Below are 21,117 nucleotides of genomic sequence, written 5' to 3'. Positions count from 1 at the left end.
TTGAAGGATTGTTGGAGGGAAAATGGAGTAGGGGTTTGAGATGGAGCTTTGTAAGAGCTGCATTTGCCTCCTGGTTGCAAAGGGAATAGGTGGCTATTCATAAATATATATAGGCCAGGTGGAGTGGAGCGGGCAGGGCCTGATTGCTGAGGACAAGTAATTGGTCTTCCTCCTGGTTTAATGCTCTGCTCTTTGTGTGCCCTCCCAGATGTTTTTCTGTTGCCATGGTGGCTGGAGCAGAGGTAATAGCCATGGAGCAGGGAAGATGAGGCCGTAGAAAGCTTTTTGCTCTGTTTTAAAACTGATTACAGGAGCTTCACATTTGGTGCATCTGGAGCACTTTTGTAATGGCTTTTAAAAGTTTTCCTTCATCTGCTTGCAGGCTAGCTTTTGCTCACCCTGAAGCCTGTGGGGAACCCGGATTATAAAGATATATCCATGCCCACAACGGTGGGGCCATGCAGCCACTTGCTGTCTGGGAAAATAGTCAGGGGTTATTCAGCAGGGGAAAAGGGAGAGGGAGGAGGAGGGAGTGACAAAAGGGGAGGAGCTTTACGGGTCACCTGCAGGGATGTTCAATTGTGTAGGAGCTTTATTTATAGTAAAATTCCTTAAGGAAATAGCCTGTATATTTTAGATAGAAAGTGTGGGTTTGTGGTGTGTGTGTGTGTGTGTGTATTCTCCTTTCCCCCATCTAAGTTTCTGAGGAGTCAGGCATCTGCAGGAAGCTTTAGATGCCTACTGGAGGGCAGGAGGACATAGCCTGCAGCTCCTGGAAGGCAAGCGGTGATGGCATGAAACTTACATCTGTGCCCAGCTTTCCTGGATTAGCAATGTCATTCAAGCTTGCCAACCCACAGGAAATTACAGCAGCTCACTGCTGCCAGGAACTCAGTTCCAGGTGTCTGCTGGTTGTGCTCCTTCACTGAGGACCTCCATTTCTCCAGGACAGACAATAGGAGGCCTTTAATTGCCAAGGATCAGAAACCTCTGACTATTTGGTGGGCCCCTACAAAGTGGGTTGCTTTTCAATAGGTTTCACATGATAAATGGTGCAGCAGGCCTATGCTATCCACTCCACATCATTGCCTCATTTCTCTGGATGTGTTGGTTCTCCTGCCAAATGAAACAGGGCTTCAGCTGGGACATCAGGCTCCAATTCTCACCACTTGTTCATTTGGAGTCTGATGTGCATTAGAGCCATTTTGTAAACAGTTACCTGACTCTCACTTCAACCAACAGGAACTAAAAACAGGCTTGTTGGAAGTTTCACTATGCTAAGTCTGAAATATTGGACATGAATTGAACCCCAGTGCTGGACAATTGAGGTTAACACCTAATCATTTATTCCACTGATATTGACTAGGCATTTACCAGGTACTGTGGTAGCTGGCTCAGAGCTGAGGGGATACCATGATAAATAAGACAGACACGATCCCTGCCCCTTTGTACTTTGTCTAGTGAGAGAGACAGACAGGAAAAAAAAAATCAAACAGACAGGTTGACCAATGAGAAATTGTGGCCAATATTATGAAAGATGCAAGCAAGGTGCTGAGCTGGGGGGCAACAGGAAAGATGGGCCCTTCTTTAAATAGAGTAGGTGGGGAAGGCCTCCCTGAGGAAAGAGTATTTAAGCTGGGACCCTGAAGTTGTGAGGGATCCAGCCATGCCAAGAGCAGGGGTAAAAGGAAAATTCCAAGGGGAGCCCTTGATGGAAGATCCCACATCCTCCGCCAGGAGTGAGGCACAGTGCCACAGTGCTCAGCATGGTGTATCACAGGAGATGAAGCAGCAACCTTTAGATCTGGGACATTTTACTGAAGGAGGCCAAGGAGCAAGCCCTCTTGTTTCACCCTCCCTTGCCTTTCCTTACCAATGTTTTCCTCTTCTTGTGGATGTAAAAAATAAAGACGGATGAACATCTGATCTGAAGTGAGCGTTCTCAGCAGACCATCCACATCTAAAAGAAAGCAGATTTCACACGGATTAGGACCTCGTTTTAATATGGCAATCCGCACTTGTTTGACTCTAAGTTAATGATCGCTCCTTTAAAAATGTTACTTAATGTCATTTTGCTCTCTTTGTAAAGGAGACTTCAGCTGTTGTTGAAATTAAAAGTTGTTATAGAAGAACAAAGCTAACATGATCTTTATGTTCATTTCCTTTTAGATGATCTGGGAAGTGAAAACGTGAAAGTGTAAGTTTTCCCTGCTGCTTCTGATCCACCTGGGGTGTGAACAGCAACTGTTAAGGTGGACAGCTGCCTTTCCAGGTGTTTTTGTTCTGACATCTTGCGGGACCCTCCTGCTTCCCAGGCGGGGCTGGAGATCCTTGGCAGCCTAAGGGAGGATGTGCTGGCATCCCCAAACCCTATCCAGCGTGTGAGTGTGATCTGGGCAAAGACAGCTTGGCAACTGCTTTATTTCGTTGTCCTACATTCAGTAAAGAATCCTGACTGCTACCAATTTCAAGTGCATAGCAGTTAAATATTCTATCCCTAGCTGTATTTCAAGGACATTGGTTCATTTACTCTGATTAGAAATTTTATCACCAGGAAAGATACTTGAGCTGGTATTTAGCAGGGAGCCCTGGTCGAAGCAGAAGTTCACACAGCAAGAACCCCCAGGGATGGGAGAGAGAGAGGAGGAGAAGGGAAGAGTGGGAGGAGCAGGAGGAAGGGAGAGGAGGGAGGCAAGGAGGGGTGGGAGAGAGAAAAACAAGCCTCCACTCAGAAGCATGTTCTGGGGTGATGCCATATCCTCCCCATCTTCCAAGCAGCCTCCTGGTTTAGAAACTTTGTCGCTTCCTCTACGCAGTGTACCGCCTATGCTGCTTTCAGAGCTGGTGGTCCATCCTTCCCCAACCCCATCTCCACTAACCACGGGCTCTGTCCCCTGACTGTGCACTTTGAGCTTCTGCAAGTGAGGGCGGTGAATTTCTGAAAGCAACTGCTCCATTTCTCCAAGAGAGAAAGGCCTGGGAATTGAAGGGACAGGTGATAACTGTAGCCTGTTGACAGTGGCCTCTTGACCTGGGGCACTGATCAAAAAAACCCCAAGGAACAGGAAGTGAAATTAAGCAAGGCTAAAATGCTTAATGTGGCAACTCCCCGGAAGGGCCTCACCCTGGGAGCCTTGCAGACTTGACTTTGCACCTTCAGGGGAGCAGTCAGTCTCCTGGGTTCCCTTTTTTGTCCACTTGTTGGGCCTGTGGGCACCCCACTTTTGGACCTGTGATAAATGTATGTTTGTTTGTGTGGTAGCCTTTCTTCCTATTAAAGTTTGGTAGTTTGGAATAGGGCAAGCCCCCAGGCTTCCCTAGAGCATAAGGCACTGAATCAAGTTCATCTTCCTCAGGATCAGCATTCTAGTCTCTTTCCAAATGAAATTAGGCATCTTTCACATTTCTTTCTAACAAGTCTTTTGCTCTCTATTTCTAGCCCTATTTTTGAGGAAGATACACCCTCTGTTATGGAAATTGAAATGGAAGAGCTTGATAAATGGATGAACAGCATGAATAGAAATGGTATGTGGTAACCTAAAGTTGGTTTTTTTCTTTCCTCTCTAGTAACAGAAGGCTGCAACAGCTTTATAAATATCTCAATAAATCCTGGAGTGAGACAGAGCCCAATCCCACATTAGATCTGGTACATGCAGATAATAAACCTGGTCTGACAATACTTAAATATTCAGCTTAATTGTTGCCACTTGTTTTTATTTCTGTACAAGTTGTTGAAATGGTCTTTTTGAAGCAGAAAATGGTATTTTATTCAAGAAAGGAAATCTCTGAGGCCAAATGATCTGGAAAAAGTTAGCATCTGGCATTACCTTATACATTACAGAATTTAAAGATCTACAATTTTAAACTGACTATGGATATAAAACTTTATCAAATGTAGTATCCATAGATCTGTGCTGTTCAACGTAATAGATAATCACCAAATGTGGCTATTTAAATTTAAATTAATTAAAATTAAAATTAAAAAATATTGAGTGTTTAGTAGCCAATGGCTACTAAGTGGACAGTGTAATGTAGAATATTTCTATCACTTTAGAATGCTCTATTGGACATTGCTCATGTAGATGGTGATATACATACCCTATATAAAAATTTCCAATTGATATCTGGCAGTAATGGAAGTATATGTTCCTTACTTTTTAGTAAATCAATAATGGGACTTTAAAATGATGACAGCTGCTTTTTCTTTTTTAAATTCCCTTTAAAAATTAATTATTTTTACTACTTAGATTAAATTAATAAAACCCAGCATTATCATGTCATTTGTATTTTTTACCATTTATCTTAAAAAAAATACCCTAGGGTCTGTCAAATTCAACACTCTACAGTAGAGTTAGAAAATTCAGAGACTGGTTATAAGAATTATTACTACCAGGCCAGGCACGGTGGCTCACGCCTATAATCCCAGCACTTTTGGAGGCCGAGGCGGGTGGATAACCTGAGGTCAGGAGTTCGAAACCAGCCTGGCCAACATGGTGAAACCCCATCTCTACTGAAAATACAAAATTAGCTGGGTGTGGCACATGTCTGTACTCCCAGCTACTAGGGAGGCTGAGGCAGGAGAATAGCTTGAACCCAGGAGGCAGAGGTGGCAGTGAGCCGAGATTGTGCCACTGCACTCCAGCCTGGGTGACAGAGCGAGACTCCATCTCAACAAAAAAAAAAAAAAAAAAAGAATTATTGCTACCAGAGGCTTATCAAGGTGTGATTTCAAAAAAGAGCCACTCAGCTAACTTGTACAATTTCTAACAGTTTTTCATATTGAGGAAAGAAGGACTCTGTAAAGCCATTCTATTTGAGGATGGGGCAGGTCATTGAGATAGTCCTTCAGGAGTCTCATTTTGTTGTTTTTCAGTTGCTAAAAGTAATATGCATACATAGTAGAATTTGGAAAATGCAAAAAAAAAAAAAAAAAGAAAAGGTAGAAGAAAAAAATTCACCACAGAAAGGCAATCTCTTCTTGCTATGTTGTTGTATTATATTTTGTGCCAGAGATTTTGTGAAATATAAAATCATGATTCTGTCATACTCACTAAAACCAGAAAACTGGAAAAGGCATTTCTATTTGACAACTAAAGCTGAGTTATTTTGACACATAGGTGATAGAATCAAAGAATTTTTTTGCCCTTAAAAATAACGAGTGGTATAATAGAAAAGAACTCATGACCATAGGAAGATCAACTGTTTTCCCACTTTACCCAATTCTTTCCTACCGTGCAATCTGATGGAGATCATTCTGCAGACACATTGGAACCTCAGGCGAAGCCATCTTATTCCACTGTCTATCCTGAGACATGCAGATTCTAGCTTTTGGAGCACTGGGGTGCTGCAGGGACAGAATAACCAAGTAGTGATGAATTGTGTCCTTTCCAGTGTCAGAGGCACGTTGAAGTTTTGTATCTGTGTTATTAGTGCTTTTTCCATTTCAAGAGCCTTGACATCATTAATCTTTTCACCACTATCACTCCTTGGTGAGGCCATTTTTGTGCAAGTAACCACACAGATCAGAGAACTACGGTATTTAACTGTATCAGGTTTGTGGATAGAAAATACAATTTCAGTAACTAACAATGAGTTTGCTTTTATTCTGTCCTAGCCGACTTTGAATGTTTACCTACCTTGAAGGAAGAGAAGGAATCAAATCACAACCCAAGGTACTTCTCATTTCTACCACAGATTATATGTATATGGCGGGGGGGCGGTGGGGATTGGGAACCAGGGTGGAACACTTCTTGCTTGCCTTCTCCGTGCCTATAAATTGTATGAGATCATTTACGTGGGTGGATATGTGCATAGTGTGGAGAAGAGGAAGTGTGTTACAGAAAATAGAAGGCCACAAGGTAAATATCCTAGGACTCTTTATCTTTAGAAATAAATGAGTATTGACATTTTCTTGCCCTTCTAAAGAGACACTGTTGCTTCAGCTTCTGTTTTAGTCATAAAGCTTTCCAATTATGACAAACTGTAGGTTTGTTTACCTTGGATAAATAGATGTTTGGTAAGGAAAACAGATGGAGGCGACAGTCTTAAAGTGGGTAACTGTAAACTAGAGTGAGAAAATAAATGGGAATTTTTTAAAAATGTTCCATTTTACCACTAGGTGGCTCTGGTTGATAGAAAAATTTTAGTGCTTTGGGGTTTGGGTGTATAGTTTAGCATTCCACAATCTCATTTAAATTATATTATCTTTTGTGAGGATAGAAATGACCACGTTTGGGGTGTTTTGATTAGAGAACTGTTTTGTCAGGACATGGGAAGTGTTCTAAGGAAAAAGGATTGATGGTTCAGAAGGTTGGGGACTGGCTCTGCAGAGCTCTGCTGTGACCTTGGAGGTACTGAGTTGTTGGCAGCAAACACTCATGGACACCCGAAGAGAAGAAAACTTGAGCCTGTGCCTGAGATATCACACTTCTGTTGGAATAAATGGAATAAACCTTCAGGCAGGATAAATCCTCTCCCTCCATGTTCACCAGAAGTCTGGTGCCAGTCAGTCACTTGTCACCAGGCAATCCCTGAAGCCTGAGCATCGCGAGGGAATACTGATTATTAGGCAATGGTTGGGGCAGTCAGGTGTTTATCTTCGGACCCTTTTTCTGCGTCTCCCCCCTAAACCTTACTTAAGAATTCACCATCCCAAATCTCTCCTCACATCACACCACCACAGTCTTACTCAGACAAACCTCAGCTCTGATGCCAAATTCTATACCTATTGTAGATTTAGGTCAATATCACCACCCTAGGCATTTTCATGTTAAGATTATTGCCAGTTCAGGAAGGATTCTATCCTATTTAAAAGAGATTCCAGGTCATGCTTGGTGGCGCTTGCCTGTAGTCCTAGTTACTTGAGAGGCTGAGGTGAGAGGATTGCTTGAGCCCAGGATTTCAGGATTGTAGTGAGCTATGATTGTACCACTGCATTCCAGCCTGGGCAACAAGCAAGAGCAAGACCCTGTCTCTAAAAGAAAGGGGGAGAGAGAGAGGGAGAGAGAGAGGGGGAGAGAGAGAGAGAGAGAGAGATTGATTAACAAGCAGGTGGAAGAAAACAACAATGCCAGGGGGAATATTACAAAGGAATATTTTCCCCATGTTTTGATCTTACCTGGAAATATGTAACTGTATATGTCTGGTATAGGGCTCAGATCACTACTAAAACTCCATAAACATCTTAAGTATCTTATCACTCTATCACTGATGAGCACCCTCAATGATGCTAAAAACTACCCTCAGTGGTTTTTACATTCCTGCCTTTTGCTCTTTGAAATTGTTGGCAACATGGAAGAAGCTTAACATTACAGAATTGTATGGCAGTGAAATCTTCTTAAAAATCAGATTTTTGGCCAGGCAATGTGGCTCATGCCTGTAATTCCAACACTTCGGGAGGCTGAGGCAGGCAGATCACCTGAGGCCAGGAGTTCGAGACCAGCCTGGCCCACATGGTAAAACTCCGTCTCTACTAAAAATACAAAAATTAGCCAGGCATTGTGGCGGGCACCTGTAATCCCAGCTACTTGGGAGGCTGAAGCACGAGAATCCCTTCAACTGGGAAGGCGGAGATTGCAGTGAGCGCTGATCACACCATTGCACTCCAGCCTAGGCAACAAGAGTGAAACTCTGTTTCAAAAAAAAAAAGTCAGATTTTTGAAATAATGAGAAAATGAGCTAGAGCCTTCACATAGTTAAATTATTGTTTTAAAAGGGAATGTCTACATTCCACTGTGGGTCCAGAGCTGTGTGGCATTCACAGGATGGCTGTCAGGCCTCACTTTATGCCCTCTCGTAATGCCAGCACCAGCATTCGAGAACCAAGAATGGCAAGTCCCAGATCTTTGTACCACTAGGCACTTTCTGATTACTTCAAAGGTTATTATGATATTGCAAAGTTAATTTTTTATTCACTAAAAAATCTAAGAAAAGTACATTGGATTTAGAACAAAGCCCAGAACAAAGTAAGTTCTCAATAAGCACTGGTTATTGCTAGTATAATTATTAGGAAGTTAAGACTGATGTACAGAAACTCACTGCCTTTATACTAAGACCCAGCTCACTGGATTAAAAAAAAAATTCACTTCCTTTATCCTAAGCCTGTATCCTAAGACCCAGACACATCAATATTGGTGGGCGAAGCATTATTTTTGTCCCTGTGTTCCCTAGTGGTTTCTTTCTGGACCTACCAATCCTGGGAAATCAGGAATTTGTTTGATCTACTGTGAGACTTTCAGTTCTCCTTAATTACTGGCATAGGCCCATTAATGTTGGTGATTTCAGAATAGTCCACTTATCACTCTGGAGTTTTTTGGTGTTTTGTTGTTTTGTGTAGAGACAGAGTCTCATTCTGTTGTCTAGGCTGGAGTGCAGTGGTGTGGTCACAGCTCACTGTAGCCTCAACCTCCTGGGCCTAAATGATTCTCCCAACTTAGCCTCCAGAGTAGTTGGGACCACAGGTTTGTCCACCATGCCTGGCTAATTTTATTTTACTTTATTGTGGTGACAGGGTCTCCTTATGTTGCTCAGGCTGCTTTCAAACTTTTGGGCTCAAGCAATCCTTCTGCTGCCTTGGCCTCCCAAAGTGTTGGGATGACAGGAGTGAGCCACTGTGCCTCGCCCAGTCTGAAGTTTTTAAAAGGATATTAACACCTTATAATTTGGATAATCTTTCTTTTCTGTCATAATTTTATTTATATTTCTTTTTCCTATCCTAATGTTTTAATGACATTGATAATCCATAAAATGTTTACTTTGAGTATCTACCCTGGGACAAAAATAAGATTTCTTTTTTCTCTAAAAGCTTGTGAATTGTTATAGATACAGATGGAAAGTGCATTAGTGGGTCATTGGACTTAGAAGACTCATTTTAAGACCTAATTTGAATGCTTGTTTGTTCTTTAGACTAAAACAAGTCACTTTAGCTCTCTGAGTTTTAATTTCTTCATCTTGAAAAATGGAAATAAGAACATCTGTCCTTCTAGTTTCACAGGATGATATAAGAGAATGAAACCACCTAGCTAGGTTTTATTTTTATCTTAATTTTTTTTTTCGAGATGGAGTTTCACTCTTGTTGCCCATGCTGGAGTGCAATGGTGCAATCTTGGCTCACTGCAGCCTCTGCCTCCCGGGTTCAAGCAGTTCTCCTGCCTCAGCCTCCCAAGTAGCTGGGATTACAGGTGCCTGCCACCGCGCCTGGCTAATTTTGTATTTTTAATAGAGACGGGGTTTCACCACATTGGTCAGGCTGGCCTTGAACTCCTGACCTCAGGTGATCCATCCACCTCAGCCTCCCAAAGCGCTGGGATTACAGGCGTGAGACACCGCACCCGGCAGTAGCTAAGTTTTAAAGCACCACGCAAGTGAAACTAATTATTCTTATGCAGTGGCAATTGTTCTTCCCCCTCCCACACTGGGATTTTAAAAGATTATTTTTAGGGCAGTTTTAGGTTTACAGCAAAATTGAGCAGAAAATACAGAGTTCCCATATACCCTCTGCCCTCACACATGCACAGCCTCCCCCATTATCAACGTCCCCCATCAGAGTTCTACATTTATCACAATCAATCAACCTACATTGACACACCATTGTCACCCAAAGTTTTCCATTGGCTTTTACCTTGTGCATGATTCTTCCTCTGTCGTCGAAGTAGTATACAGGTGAATTTAATGCTTCAGAAAGTATGTAACAGTCATTAAAAATTGAATTTAGTGGAAAGCACACTTCTCCTTTCTCCTGATAAACAAAGACTTCTGGAATTCATTTACAGGGTGCCACTTTCCTTGATGCTAGAAAGACATCCCTGACATAGAACCTCTGTTATCTATTAAGTCCATAGAACCTACGACCACCATGCTTCTGGGAAAAGGGAGTCAATCTGATAACCATCCTACACTGAATATACCACATTGTGTGCAAAGACTTCAACTCTTCAACCTTGTCTTGTTAGGGTCTATAATCTCAGGCCTTTCAGAACTTTATCCTTGTCTCATTGGCCAGTCTTGTTCATTACTTTCCTCTGTCCTCATTGAATGGATATTCTTCCTGAGCTATGGAATCCGAAAGACAGCACAGGATTTTAATAAGGACCAGAGATGTACAAAATACTATGAGAAGTGGACACTATGGTTTTCATGTTTGAAAGAAATCAATAGGAAAAGCAACAAAGGAATCATGGGGGAGGGGAGTGTTTCATATTCTTATTTTCCATCTTAGCATCTTTTCCGTGATTCATACCTGCTATGTGCCTGGCGCTGCACAGGGGCATAGTGTCAGTGGGAGGAGGGTGCTAGGAGGGGTCTGCCCTCAAGTTGAAGAGAATTTCATCCCTGATCTGGTTAAGCATTGCCAACACATGGTAACAACAGAAAACAGATCCTTTTGGTTGGTTGTTTTAACTTCTGTGTAGAAAACACACTCCCTTACTGCCTAACCCCACCCTCACAACACCCTCCCAAATGCCACTAGATAGTGGTGCAAACAAGAAAAAGTCCCTTTTATCATGACTCTTCCAATCTAGCCAGCCTCTTCCTTCTTCTGGAGGCATTTGTAGTTAGACAGTTTCCTGAAAGCTTGGTGTTTCTGTCTCTGCAATCTCAGATGAATAACCACAGACAAGGAATCGCAAATATTAGCCAAATGCCTGTCTTCTTTCCTCTTATATCTCTTGACCACAGGGATGATTTTACATTAAGCAGCAACATAGGGAAAGATTAGGGAAAGAATTAGATGTGGTTCTGCTCAAGTGGGTTTATAATTTTGAAAATACAGTAATAATTACAGCAATAGTAAGACATTTACATCACATTTTCTATATGCTAGTGCCTAAGAAATTAACTAAGAGAGAGTGACAGTATATCTGTTCTTATAATAATTCTACTGTTTATTCTATAGTTTACGTTTCTGAGCTCAATGTCATTATAAAAAGGAGTCGCTTCACTATTTTTCAGGAAAAATTTAGGTTAGTTTAATAGAGAATTTTGTGGATTTCTTCCTGTTTCATCCCTTCTCTTTGTCATTTTTTGAGAAAGTATAATTTTTGATGTAGGTTTTCAAAAGACATTTATTGAGCACTTAATATGTGCCTGACACTGTCTACATCATGTCAAAACAACCAGTTAAAAATAAAATAATTTGAGTAAACTTAGAACTCAGAGAGGTTAAGTGGCTTGTTCAAGTTCACATGGCAGGTTCGTAGCTGATAAAGCTCAATCTAGAGAAAAGTTTCTTTTAAAAATGTATTTTCATTCTCTTTTATTATTTTGTTAAAATAAGAGATATTTCATAAATTAAAAGACAAATTATAGATTAGAAAAAGAAGAACACTCAGCAGCAAGAAAGCCAGCCACCATGAGGCTAATACAGGAAAGTACTCAGTGAATGGTGTGTCTGTCACTCAGCACAGTCATTGACAACACTTAACCATTAATTGCAAGAAAACAGCAGTTTTATGTGAGCTTTTTTTGGCCTGTCTGCTCAATTAAATCTTTGTGACCACTTCTAATTTTTTTCTTTGTGCAGAGGCTTCTTTCCTCTTTTCTTCTTTAGTCCCTCAAAGTCATTTAAAAGTATATAGATCCTTCTTGACTTACAGTGGAGTTAGGTCCAGAGAGACACATTGTAAGTAAAAAAATTTGAAGTCAAAAATGCACGATATTTTCAAATTATAATGTTTATCTAGAGATAGCCCCATCATAAGTCAAGGAGTGGAGTGAATACATATCAATTTTGCTCCATTGTAAAGTCAAAAAAATTGTAACTTAACCACTGTAAGTCGGGGATCATCTGTAATTCAAGTATTAAGTGTCGGATTCTCTCAAATCTGAGCTTGATATTATGAGGGATACAAAGTAACAGTTTATAATCCTGCAGGATGATAACCTCAAATAATACTATTAAAACACAGATGCACGTGCGCACGTGTGTGTGTGCATGTATGTGTTGGATGAGAGAAGATGTACTTACTTTTAAAAACCACAGCATTGCTTGAATAGTGGCCCAGATTGTATCCACAACACGGGCATGATCTATGCGCATGACTAGGCTTGCCTCTGATGTTAGCCAGATGCATTACCTCAATCATTCCACCTGAGACCAGGCCTCTTGCAGGAAGGAGAAAGGACATTCTATTGAAGAGAAAGGGAGCCTGATCTAATTGTTATGTGACTTTATGCTAAACTGAACTCTGCACTCCCCACAAAAATGAATTAGAGAGCATCATAACACAAGAAAGTTTTAACATAGGTTTATTGCCATCTTTGGAGACAGAGTACATGAGCTGTGGTCATAAAGAGGGATTGTTACAAGATAGACTGGTCAGGAGAACAAAGATGACTTATCTAATCCTGACTGCAACAAAGGGGTAATTATGAAACAAGGTATTACAGTTGCATCAGTCCTTATTTAACTGGTAGCATGCCCATTACATGCCTTCTTAAAGAAAACAATACAATGATGCTTTCTAATCAATTAAATTTGGTTTTATTTGTCAGCCTGTTACTATACAGGCTTTTGGGAAAGGTGTTCCACTTTCTTTCTTTTTTTTTTTTTTTTGAGATAGGGTCTCACTCTCTTGCCCAGACGACTAGAGTGCAGTGGTGTGATCTTAGCTCACTACAGCCTCAACCTTCCCAGTCTCAGGCAACCCTCCCACCTCAGCCACCCAAACATAAGGTATAAGGTTGGTGCAAAAGTAATTGCAGTTTTTGCCATTACTTTTGATAGCTGGGACTACTGACACGAGCCACCATGCCCAGCTAATTTTTGAATTTTTTGTAGAGACAGTGTCTCACTATGTTCCCCAGGCTGGTCTCGAACTCATGGGCTCAAGTGGTCCTTGAGGCTCAAGTGCCCTGGCCTCCCAAGTTGCTAGGATTACAGGCATTAGCCACCACACTTGGCCCACATTCTTAAAATATCTAACATTCCTAGAAAAAATGCTGGCTAATGTTACCACCATAGTTAAGTTACCAAAACTGCTTTCAAACTAAAGGTTTGAAAAGGGATCACTTATTTGATTTGTTGCAATTCTGTGACAGTTTGCTAAGATCTTTTTAACAGAGAACTCTAGGACTTTTCAGAATTAAAAATGTCTAGGTTTATTTGATGATTCCACAGAGAAAATAAATAGCCAAAAAGACAGCAGGAAACATATCTAACTAAATAAAGGAAGGAGCATTTGGGAGAGAATGCCTCCAGGCACAAGTGGCGGGCAGGTCCCAGCTTACTGCTTTACCAACATGCCTGATGTCCATCCCAGCACCAGTAAGAGCTGCTACACTCTGGGAGTGGCCTGATGTCCCACAGGCGAGGCAACTAGTAGCAGTGCTTTGTCAGTTGCTCACGGTCCACAGAGCTGTGGCAGTGGGCACCATAGCTTGAGCTTCTTTTCCTCTTTGGTGCTTTAAGTTAAACAAGTTCTTGTTGATGGACAGTGTCACACAGTGAGCCTTCAAAATGCTTCTCCTTAGAAATTTAAAGTTTGTTTTGGAAGATGGTTGCTGAAAGCCTTTGGATATTTGAAACAATATTCATGCTAGTGTTTTACCAACAAACACTGGCTACTTATGTAAAACCTGCAAAATAAGGATTACTAACATTCATTCATGTGTCTGTGTGTCAGGCCTGGAGTATGGTATTTCACCTGCATTTTCTCATTTATTGTTTACAAAACAATAAAGCTCATGGTATAGTTATGTATGTTTTGCAGGTGAGATGAGATAAGAAACTCCGGCTAAGAAAGGTTAATTTGCCTAATGTCACATAGCAAGAAAGTGAACCCTGATTCAGACTCAGGACAACTGACCCAGGGCTCTTACCTACTATGCTAAAAAAGCCACTTGTTAGCACACACCAACATTGGTAATATCACAAAAATGGCACAAACGTAAACTACCCAGGGATAAACTTAACTGAAAAAATGCAGGTGATAATATAAAATGTTCAGATTCTTATTGTGGGACATAAAGGACTTGAACGAATGGAGAGGTATACTGTGTTCCTGATGAAAGACTCAACCATGTAAAAATGGTCATCTTAAATTCAACCCAGTCATCTTAAAAATCCCTATGCACATTTCGTCTGGAAGAATAACTGGTTGCAAATAGCCAGGATAATTCTAAAAGAAGGAAAAAGTGAAATTGCAAGATGGAATAAGGGTGGGGAGTTCACAGGGAGCGTGTCACGCTTGATCAACAGTTAAAACAGTGTACACTTGGAATCAAATTAGAATTAACATTTCATAGCAAGTGCATTATTTAATAAATAGTCTTGGGACAACTGACTAACATTTGGGGGGAAATTTAGAGCTCAACCTCATGCTTTATACTAAAATATACTCCAGGTGAGTTTGAGTGTTAAAAAGAAAGAAAAAAAGCCAGAAAAAATATAGAAAAATATTATATAGCTTTAAGGAGGGAACGAGTTTGAAAGCATGACACACAAGTCAGAAATCATATTTGAAAAGGATAGATTTGGCCGGGCACCGTGGTGCACGCCTGTAATCCCAGCACTTTGGGAGGCCGAGGTGGGCAGATCACGAGGTCAGGAGATCGAGACCATCCTGGCTAACATGGTGAAACCCCACCTCTACTAAAAAAGTACAAAAAAATTAGCCAGGCGTGGTGGCAGGCACCTGCAGTCCCAGCTACTTGGGAGGCTGAGGCAGGAGAATGGTGTGAACCTGGGAGGTGGAGCTTGCAGCAAGCCGAGATAGCACCACTGCACTCCAGCCTGGGCGACAGAGCGAGACTCTGTCTCAAAAAAAAAAAAAAAAAAAGCGGGGGGGGATAGATTTAACTACATTAAAAACTCAATGTTCTTGTACTTCAAAAAACACAATAGGCTGGCTGGCCATGGTGGCTCACACCTGTAATCCCAGCACTTTGAGAGGCTGAGGTGGGTGGATTGCTTGAGCCCAGGAGTTTGAGACCAGCCTAGACAACATGGCATGACCCTGTCTCCACAAAAGTTAGCTAGGTGTTGTGGCACACAACTGTAGTCCCAGCTACTGGGGGAAGGGGAGATGAGGTGGTAGGATTGCTTGAGCCCAGGAGGTCGAGGCTGCAGTGAGCTAAGATCTTGCCACTGCACTCCAGCCTGGGTGATATGGCAAGAGCCTACCTAAAAATAAAATAATAATTGTTCCACTTTAAATATGTTCAGAGACTATTAATAAGCAATTCAGCAAAGGAGGAAATTAAAATTACCAACTAAGCTTTGTAAAAGGTTTATTCTTTGTGGTAATAAAAGAGTAACAGTAAATATGAAACCATTTTCACCTATTGGACTCACACAAAAAAAGAAAATAATAATATTCAATGTTGGAGAGGACGTGGGGAAAAGGATAGTTCCCTAAAGAGTAGTGTTGGAAGAATGTAAATTGTAAAAATTTCTAGGAAAGGGGGATAATTTGACAATGGGCCATTAAAGCTTTAAAATTGTATATACTTTGACCTAACAATTCCTTTTCTAGAGATACATGCAAAGGTAACTATTGGAAGTTTCCAAAGATGTAGCAATGTTTATAATAAATAAAAATTAAAAATTTGAAGTAGCCTAAATGTTTAACAATAAGGGATTGGCTAAAAAAAGTTTTTGATTTAGTGAGACAATACAAAGCTATATAGCCACTAAAAAGATATTGTATATTTATTAGCAGAGACAGATGTTTACATGTGAATGAGAGTGAGAAAAGCAGATTACAGAACAATATATAAAATATGATCCCATTTTGTACAAAAAGAATATATATCATTATCACAGAAAAATCTTTGGGAGAATAAATACCAAAATGTTAATGTAGTGAGATTATTGGTATTTTTGTTTTGCTTATTTGTATTTTCTATTTTTTAACCAATGAATATGGACAAATTTTATAATAATTAACTTTAAAAATCACTTCTATTACAACAGCTGGACAAAGATTAATGTTGTGGACAAAAGAGGGCTTTGCCTTTGTTGTTCAGCTGTATATTATACTCTGCTTCAAGTGGCTGAAATTTCAAGATAAGGCCACAAAGGAAAACATGCAATTCAGAGACTTATGTTCTATAGAGATAGACTCCTGGATCTTTCAAATATTCTCTTACTACCACCCAATTTCTAAGAAATTAAACCTCCTTGGCTAATTTAAAAGTTATTCAGGGTGACATAAGTGAAAGGGGTTGTCATATCTACTCTTCAGATGAAACATTTCTAAGTTTTCAACCAGGCTTTCATTTGAAATACATTTTGATATGGTTTGTCTTTTTTTTTTTTTTTTTTTTTTTTTTTTTTTTTTTTTTTTGAGACAGGGTCTCTCTCTTACCCAGGCTAGAGTGCAGTGGCACAATCACAGCTCACTACAGCCTCGAATGGTAGGGCTCCTGCAATCCTCCCACCTCAGCCTCCTGAGGAACTGGGACTGCAGGTGTGCACCACCACCCTTGGCTAATGTTTAATTTTTGTAGAGATGGGGTCTCACTGTATTGCCCAGGCTGGTCTCAAACTCCTGGACTCAAGCAATCCTCCTGCCTCAGCCTCCCAAAGAGCTGGGATGACAGGTGTGAGCCACCACGCCTACCCTAGTTTGTCCTTTTGTTCACTTCCCTGCCTCAGATAAAATTCTGTCCTCCCCCTCCTTTCCCATTGTTCTTCTCTCCTTATGATAGCTTATGCCTCTGTGTTCACAACATGAACAAACACCACACACAAACCTATACACAATGTCTCCTGCCCTTTCATGGATCGATCCATCCATTATCTATCTACTTATCTACCTATTTATCTATCTGTCTGTCTGTCTATCTATCTATGTGTATCTCAGTTGCTCTGAAGTCCTTTTAGAAACACATGGAGTTTCACTGAGTAGGAGAGCACTGAAGTAGGAGTCAGAAGAATATCACCTATTGCAGACTATCCACACCTATGAGCGAGGGAGATACCAGATCTGTTGATCATTATCATTCAAGCTCCCTTGAAAGCAGAGGTCACTTCAAATAGAGGCCTGCTAGGATGTGAGTGAAGGGAGTACAGAACTAAAAAGAGAAGCGTGAGGAAGGGAAGTGCCACCTGTTTTCCAGGAGACTTGGTGGAGCCGTGGGCCCACCAGGAAAAAGGTGTGGAGCCAGGTACTTGGCAAAGACAGCCAAGTGAGAAGCAAAAGACCAAATTAGCCAACAGCATGGTCATGTTCAAATACCATGTTCATCATTTATGTCTGCTCACACCCCAGGATGCCCAATGTTTGAATTCTAAATGACACTGAAAAGGCCCCTCCAGCTCCTTCGTAGGTATGAACAAAACGGGCTATTGAAGATATGCCGGGACCACAAACTCTTGAGAGAAAACGGCATGTGGAAAATTTGTTTCAGAAAAAGGCAATTTGGCACGTATTCATAGAGAATGGGATTAGATTTATTAAACGGGGAACCCCCAACTCCATCTGGTTCTCTCTGCATCAGCACTGGGGAGGGCTATGAGGAGAAAGAGCTAGGGATTATTTTTTGGCTTTCATGGATTTCTTCCTCAGGGATCAGATATAAAATTTAGACTGACCTTCGTTTCAGAAATTGTAAGCTGGACACCATTGGCTTCCTGACGGTTTGTGATCTCTTCAGTCACCTCCATAATGGAGTGACCAGCTCTCTTTAGCTTCTTAGAGATATGTTACTGTTGGCCGGGCGCAGTGGCTCACACCTGTAATTCCAGCACTTTGGGAGGTCAAGGCGGGCAGATCACAAGGTCAGGAGATCCAGACTATCCTGGCTAACACGGTGAAACCCCGCCTCTACTAAAAAAAAAAAAAATACAAAAAATTAGCCAGGCTTGTTGGTGGGTGCCTGTAGTCCCAGCTACTCAGGAGGCTGAGGCAGGAGAATGACCTGAACCCGGGAGGCGGAGCTTGCAGTGGGCCGAGATCGTGCCACTGCACTCCAGCCTGGGCGACGGAGCCAGACTCCGTCTCAAAAAAAAAAAAAAAAAAAAAAAAAGAAAGAAATATATTACTGTTTTGTGTGTGTGTGTGTGCGTTTTTTGTTTTTTTTTTTACAGTGACAGTGAATCCTAAACCTGAATGGCGCTCATGTTTTCCAAGAGAAGCAGCCCCTGAGGGAGTCTGCTGAGGCTGCCAACAGAGGATGAAGAGGATACAAATTTAATTAATTTCAAATCAACATAGACACAAGAACCTTTTGCTGTTTCTTCCAACGCCCACTCTTCCTAATGATGGCATCACTTGCACTTGGAAGAATGTGCAATTGAGAAGTACTAGGAAAAGGCCTGGCTGCCATCCATCGCTGCCTCTGAGGGTGGAGAAGGAGGCGGGTGATGTGCTCACTTCTGATCAACATGTGTTGCCTCCTCTCAGCCAACTTCTAGCTCACTGCACTCACTCTGGTCATGATAAATGTTCATCACCTTTCTGCTTCATTCCTTAGGGCCTAAATCAGGAAGCTGTTTTATCGATGGTTTCCTTTTGGGTCACTAACCAGCTTTGGATAATTTCCTCTGATTATTCAAGTCCTGGGACAGGTAAACTACATTCAGCAGGAACTTTTCTCGAGGAGTGTTATGTCATGGAAAAGCCACCAAACACAGCAAGTATTTTAATGAATACACCATCCCAGGGGGTCAGTAAGCTCTGCCTGCCAAGAAGACACAGTGAGAGGGGTCCACAGTCCTGATGAGGTGGCGTTTGGTAACTTGTAGACCCTAGCATGGCCAGGTCTGGTCACCCTTAAGAACTTCTCAGAGAAACTAGGAATCTTCAGTGAAAGAACTAATGTTCTCCTCAGCTGAAATTCCCTTGCTTGTCAGCATTTCTGCAAAGCTCACACTTGTTTCACCATACCTCCCTTGGATGTGACATGTGGGTAGGAAGTATGTGCAGGTGGGAGTCATCTGTCAGCCTTCTATGTTTCAGAGATCCTGAAGGTGGTTTGAAACAAACAGAAGAGGAGCAGGAAATATCCGTGCCTGTGGCAGATCTCACTCATCATGCTTAGCATTCTCTCCTGCCAAGCTGGGATAAGCCTCATGTCCTAACACAGCACAACAGGAGGTCTCTGTCAGTCCATCAGAGATGACATTCTATGTGATATTTTTGACATCCTTGTGCTAAAAGCAATGGCACAAAATGGAAAAGGGCCTATTGACCACACCTACTCCAATAAAATCGTTCTCCATTTATTCCTTAATTTTCTAAATCTGACCCCTTTAAAGCAATCTAGCAAATTTAGAATCCTCAGCTCTCCTTGGATACCTGATATTTTATTTCGAGAAAGAGACAAAGAAGGAAAATTTTATTTATTTTACTACCCACATATAAACCGAAGGGAGATGGGACTACCCAAACATTTGCTGCTCAATTTTGTGTCTTGTGCTTGAAAGTCTGCCCTAATGCATAACAAAAACTACTTGTCTCCTACCTTTTGGGATCCCTTTAACAAGTACTTGCCTTCTGAACTACGTGGATAATTTCAAAGGCAGAGTTCCAGACCAGAGAGGTCTTTCCATACAATGAAAGCTATAACTAGCTGGTTGTGTTTAACCACTGCTATCACGCTATCCTGGGACTGCATAGAGCTTTGACAAAAGACAGACTTCATGGTACATAAGTTCAACAGATTTTCTGTCATATTCTCACCAGCACATCTGAATGAGGCTTTGTGTTTTCCTTGCTCTCTTGCATGTTCCTTTTCAACTCATGGCCCACAGTGACTCTCAGATATTTATGCCAAAATTGCATACAATTGTTTTCTGAATCATAACTTGTCTATTTTTCTGCCTGTGTGTGCTACTTTCAGTTTGTTTCTCATCAACATTTTGACTCTCATAACAGCCTCCATTTGCCTCTTTCTCTCTTTAGGTATCTAAGATCTTTGAACACCTGGGCCTTTACATTTGATCCAACCCTATCAAATAATGAACTTTTCAGAGAAGTATCTGGGGTCCTGGAACTTCATGTTGATGAAGTCATATTATATAATATGATAAAAGTATTCTCATGCAGTATTTTAAATAATTTCAAATTCTAGAAGAAGCAAATTTCAGTGACATGTCATTGAGTTTTTATTTGGTAAAGCTATAATTGTGCAGCATACAAAGCACTTTTTAAAAAGATAGTTTATTCTGTCAGGGTATATGAAGTTAGTATACAGCCAGAACAGCCAAGCCTCAATTCTTGTACCTTGTGTCTTTTTATTACTGTTTAATCAATAGATATCATATGTTTATGACAGTTTCAAGAATTGTTTTTAAACCCAAACTTAATTTTATGTTTCAGACTATTGTTAGAAAAACAAAACAAAAAACAAAAAAACCCTCACTAATTTTCCCTAATTGGATAGGGCAATCAGAACAAAATCTGACTTTCGAATATTTAAAAGATACGTAAGTTTGATTGCATTTTTGTACATTTTAAGCAAACTAGGTTAACAACAACATAGCCTAGTCAAACTTCTCAGGAAACTTGTTTTAATAAATATGTAAAAATACCCATTCATGACTCTTGACCCAATGGTGTGACTCCTCCCTCTGGGAAGGGCTTTGTTACCCAGTGCAAGACCACAGCCTGGATCCACCTTGATGTAGGTGGCTCCTGGATAACCCACATCAAACAAATGTGATAAAGATGAGTAAAACTTGTCTTGGGAAAATAATTTCATAGTTTTTTTTTCTCCTAGTTAATGCTGTATAATACAGGAGAACCAAAAGCTGTAAAATTATTTTATTTTATTTTTTAGAGACAGGGTCTCACTATGTTGCCCAGGCTGGTTTCAAACTCCTGGGCTCAAGCAGTCCTCCTGTCTCAGCCTCCCAAAGTGCTGGGATTACAGGCATGAGCCACTGAGCCCGACCAGCTGTAAAATTATTATATTCATTTTCACTATGTGCTACTTCTTCTCACCTGACTTTTTTTTTTTTTTTTTTTGAGATGGAGTCTCACTCTGTCACCCAGGTTAGAGTGCAGTGTCACGAACTCGGCTCACTGCAACCTCTGCCTCCCAGGTTCAAGCAATTCTCTTGCCTCAGCCTCCCAAGTAACTGAGATTACAGGCCTGTGTCACTATGCCCAGCTAATTTTTGTATTTTTAGTAGAGATGGGGTTTTCACCATGTTGGCCAGGCTGGTCTCAA

At 41.0% G+C, this 21,117-nt stretch overlaps 1 protein-coding gene across 1 annotated transcript in view; it reads left to right on the top strand.

Annotated features, from left to right (window-relative positions):
- TMEM154 (transmembrane protein 154) overlaps positions 1-20,479 on the top strand; it is a 53,538-nt gene extending 33,059 nt beyond the window's left edge. The window contains exons 4-7 of the mRNA XM_024356332.3: positions 2,170-2,197; positions 3,440-3,525; positions 5,615-5,672; positions 18,032-20,479. Coding sequence (XP_024212100.2) covers positions 2,170-2,197; positions 3,440-3,525; positions 5,615-5,672; positions 18,032-18,047 — 188 coding nt within the window. The 3' untranslated portion in view covers positions 18,048-20,479. The remainder of the gene's footprint in view (positions 1-2,169; positions 2,198-3,439; positions 3,526-5,614; positions 5,673-18,031) is intronic.
- Positions 20,480-21,117: the final 638 nt, after the last annotated feature.

This window comes from Pan troglodytes, chromosome 3 (genome assembly GCF_028858775.2).
Source record: "Pan troglodytes isolate AG18354 chromosome 3, NHGRI_mPanTro3-v2.0_pri, whole genome shotgun sequence".
NCBI classification, from domain to species: domain Eukaryota; kingdom Metazoa; phylum Chordata; class Mammalia; order Primates; family Hominidae; genus Pan; species Pan troglodytes.
Note: the sequence above shows the minus strand (reverse complement) of the source record. Positions and strands in the feature narration are given on the sequence as shown.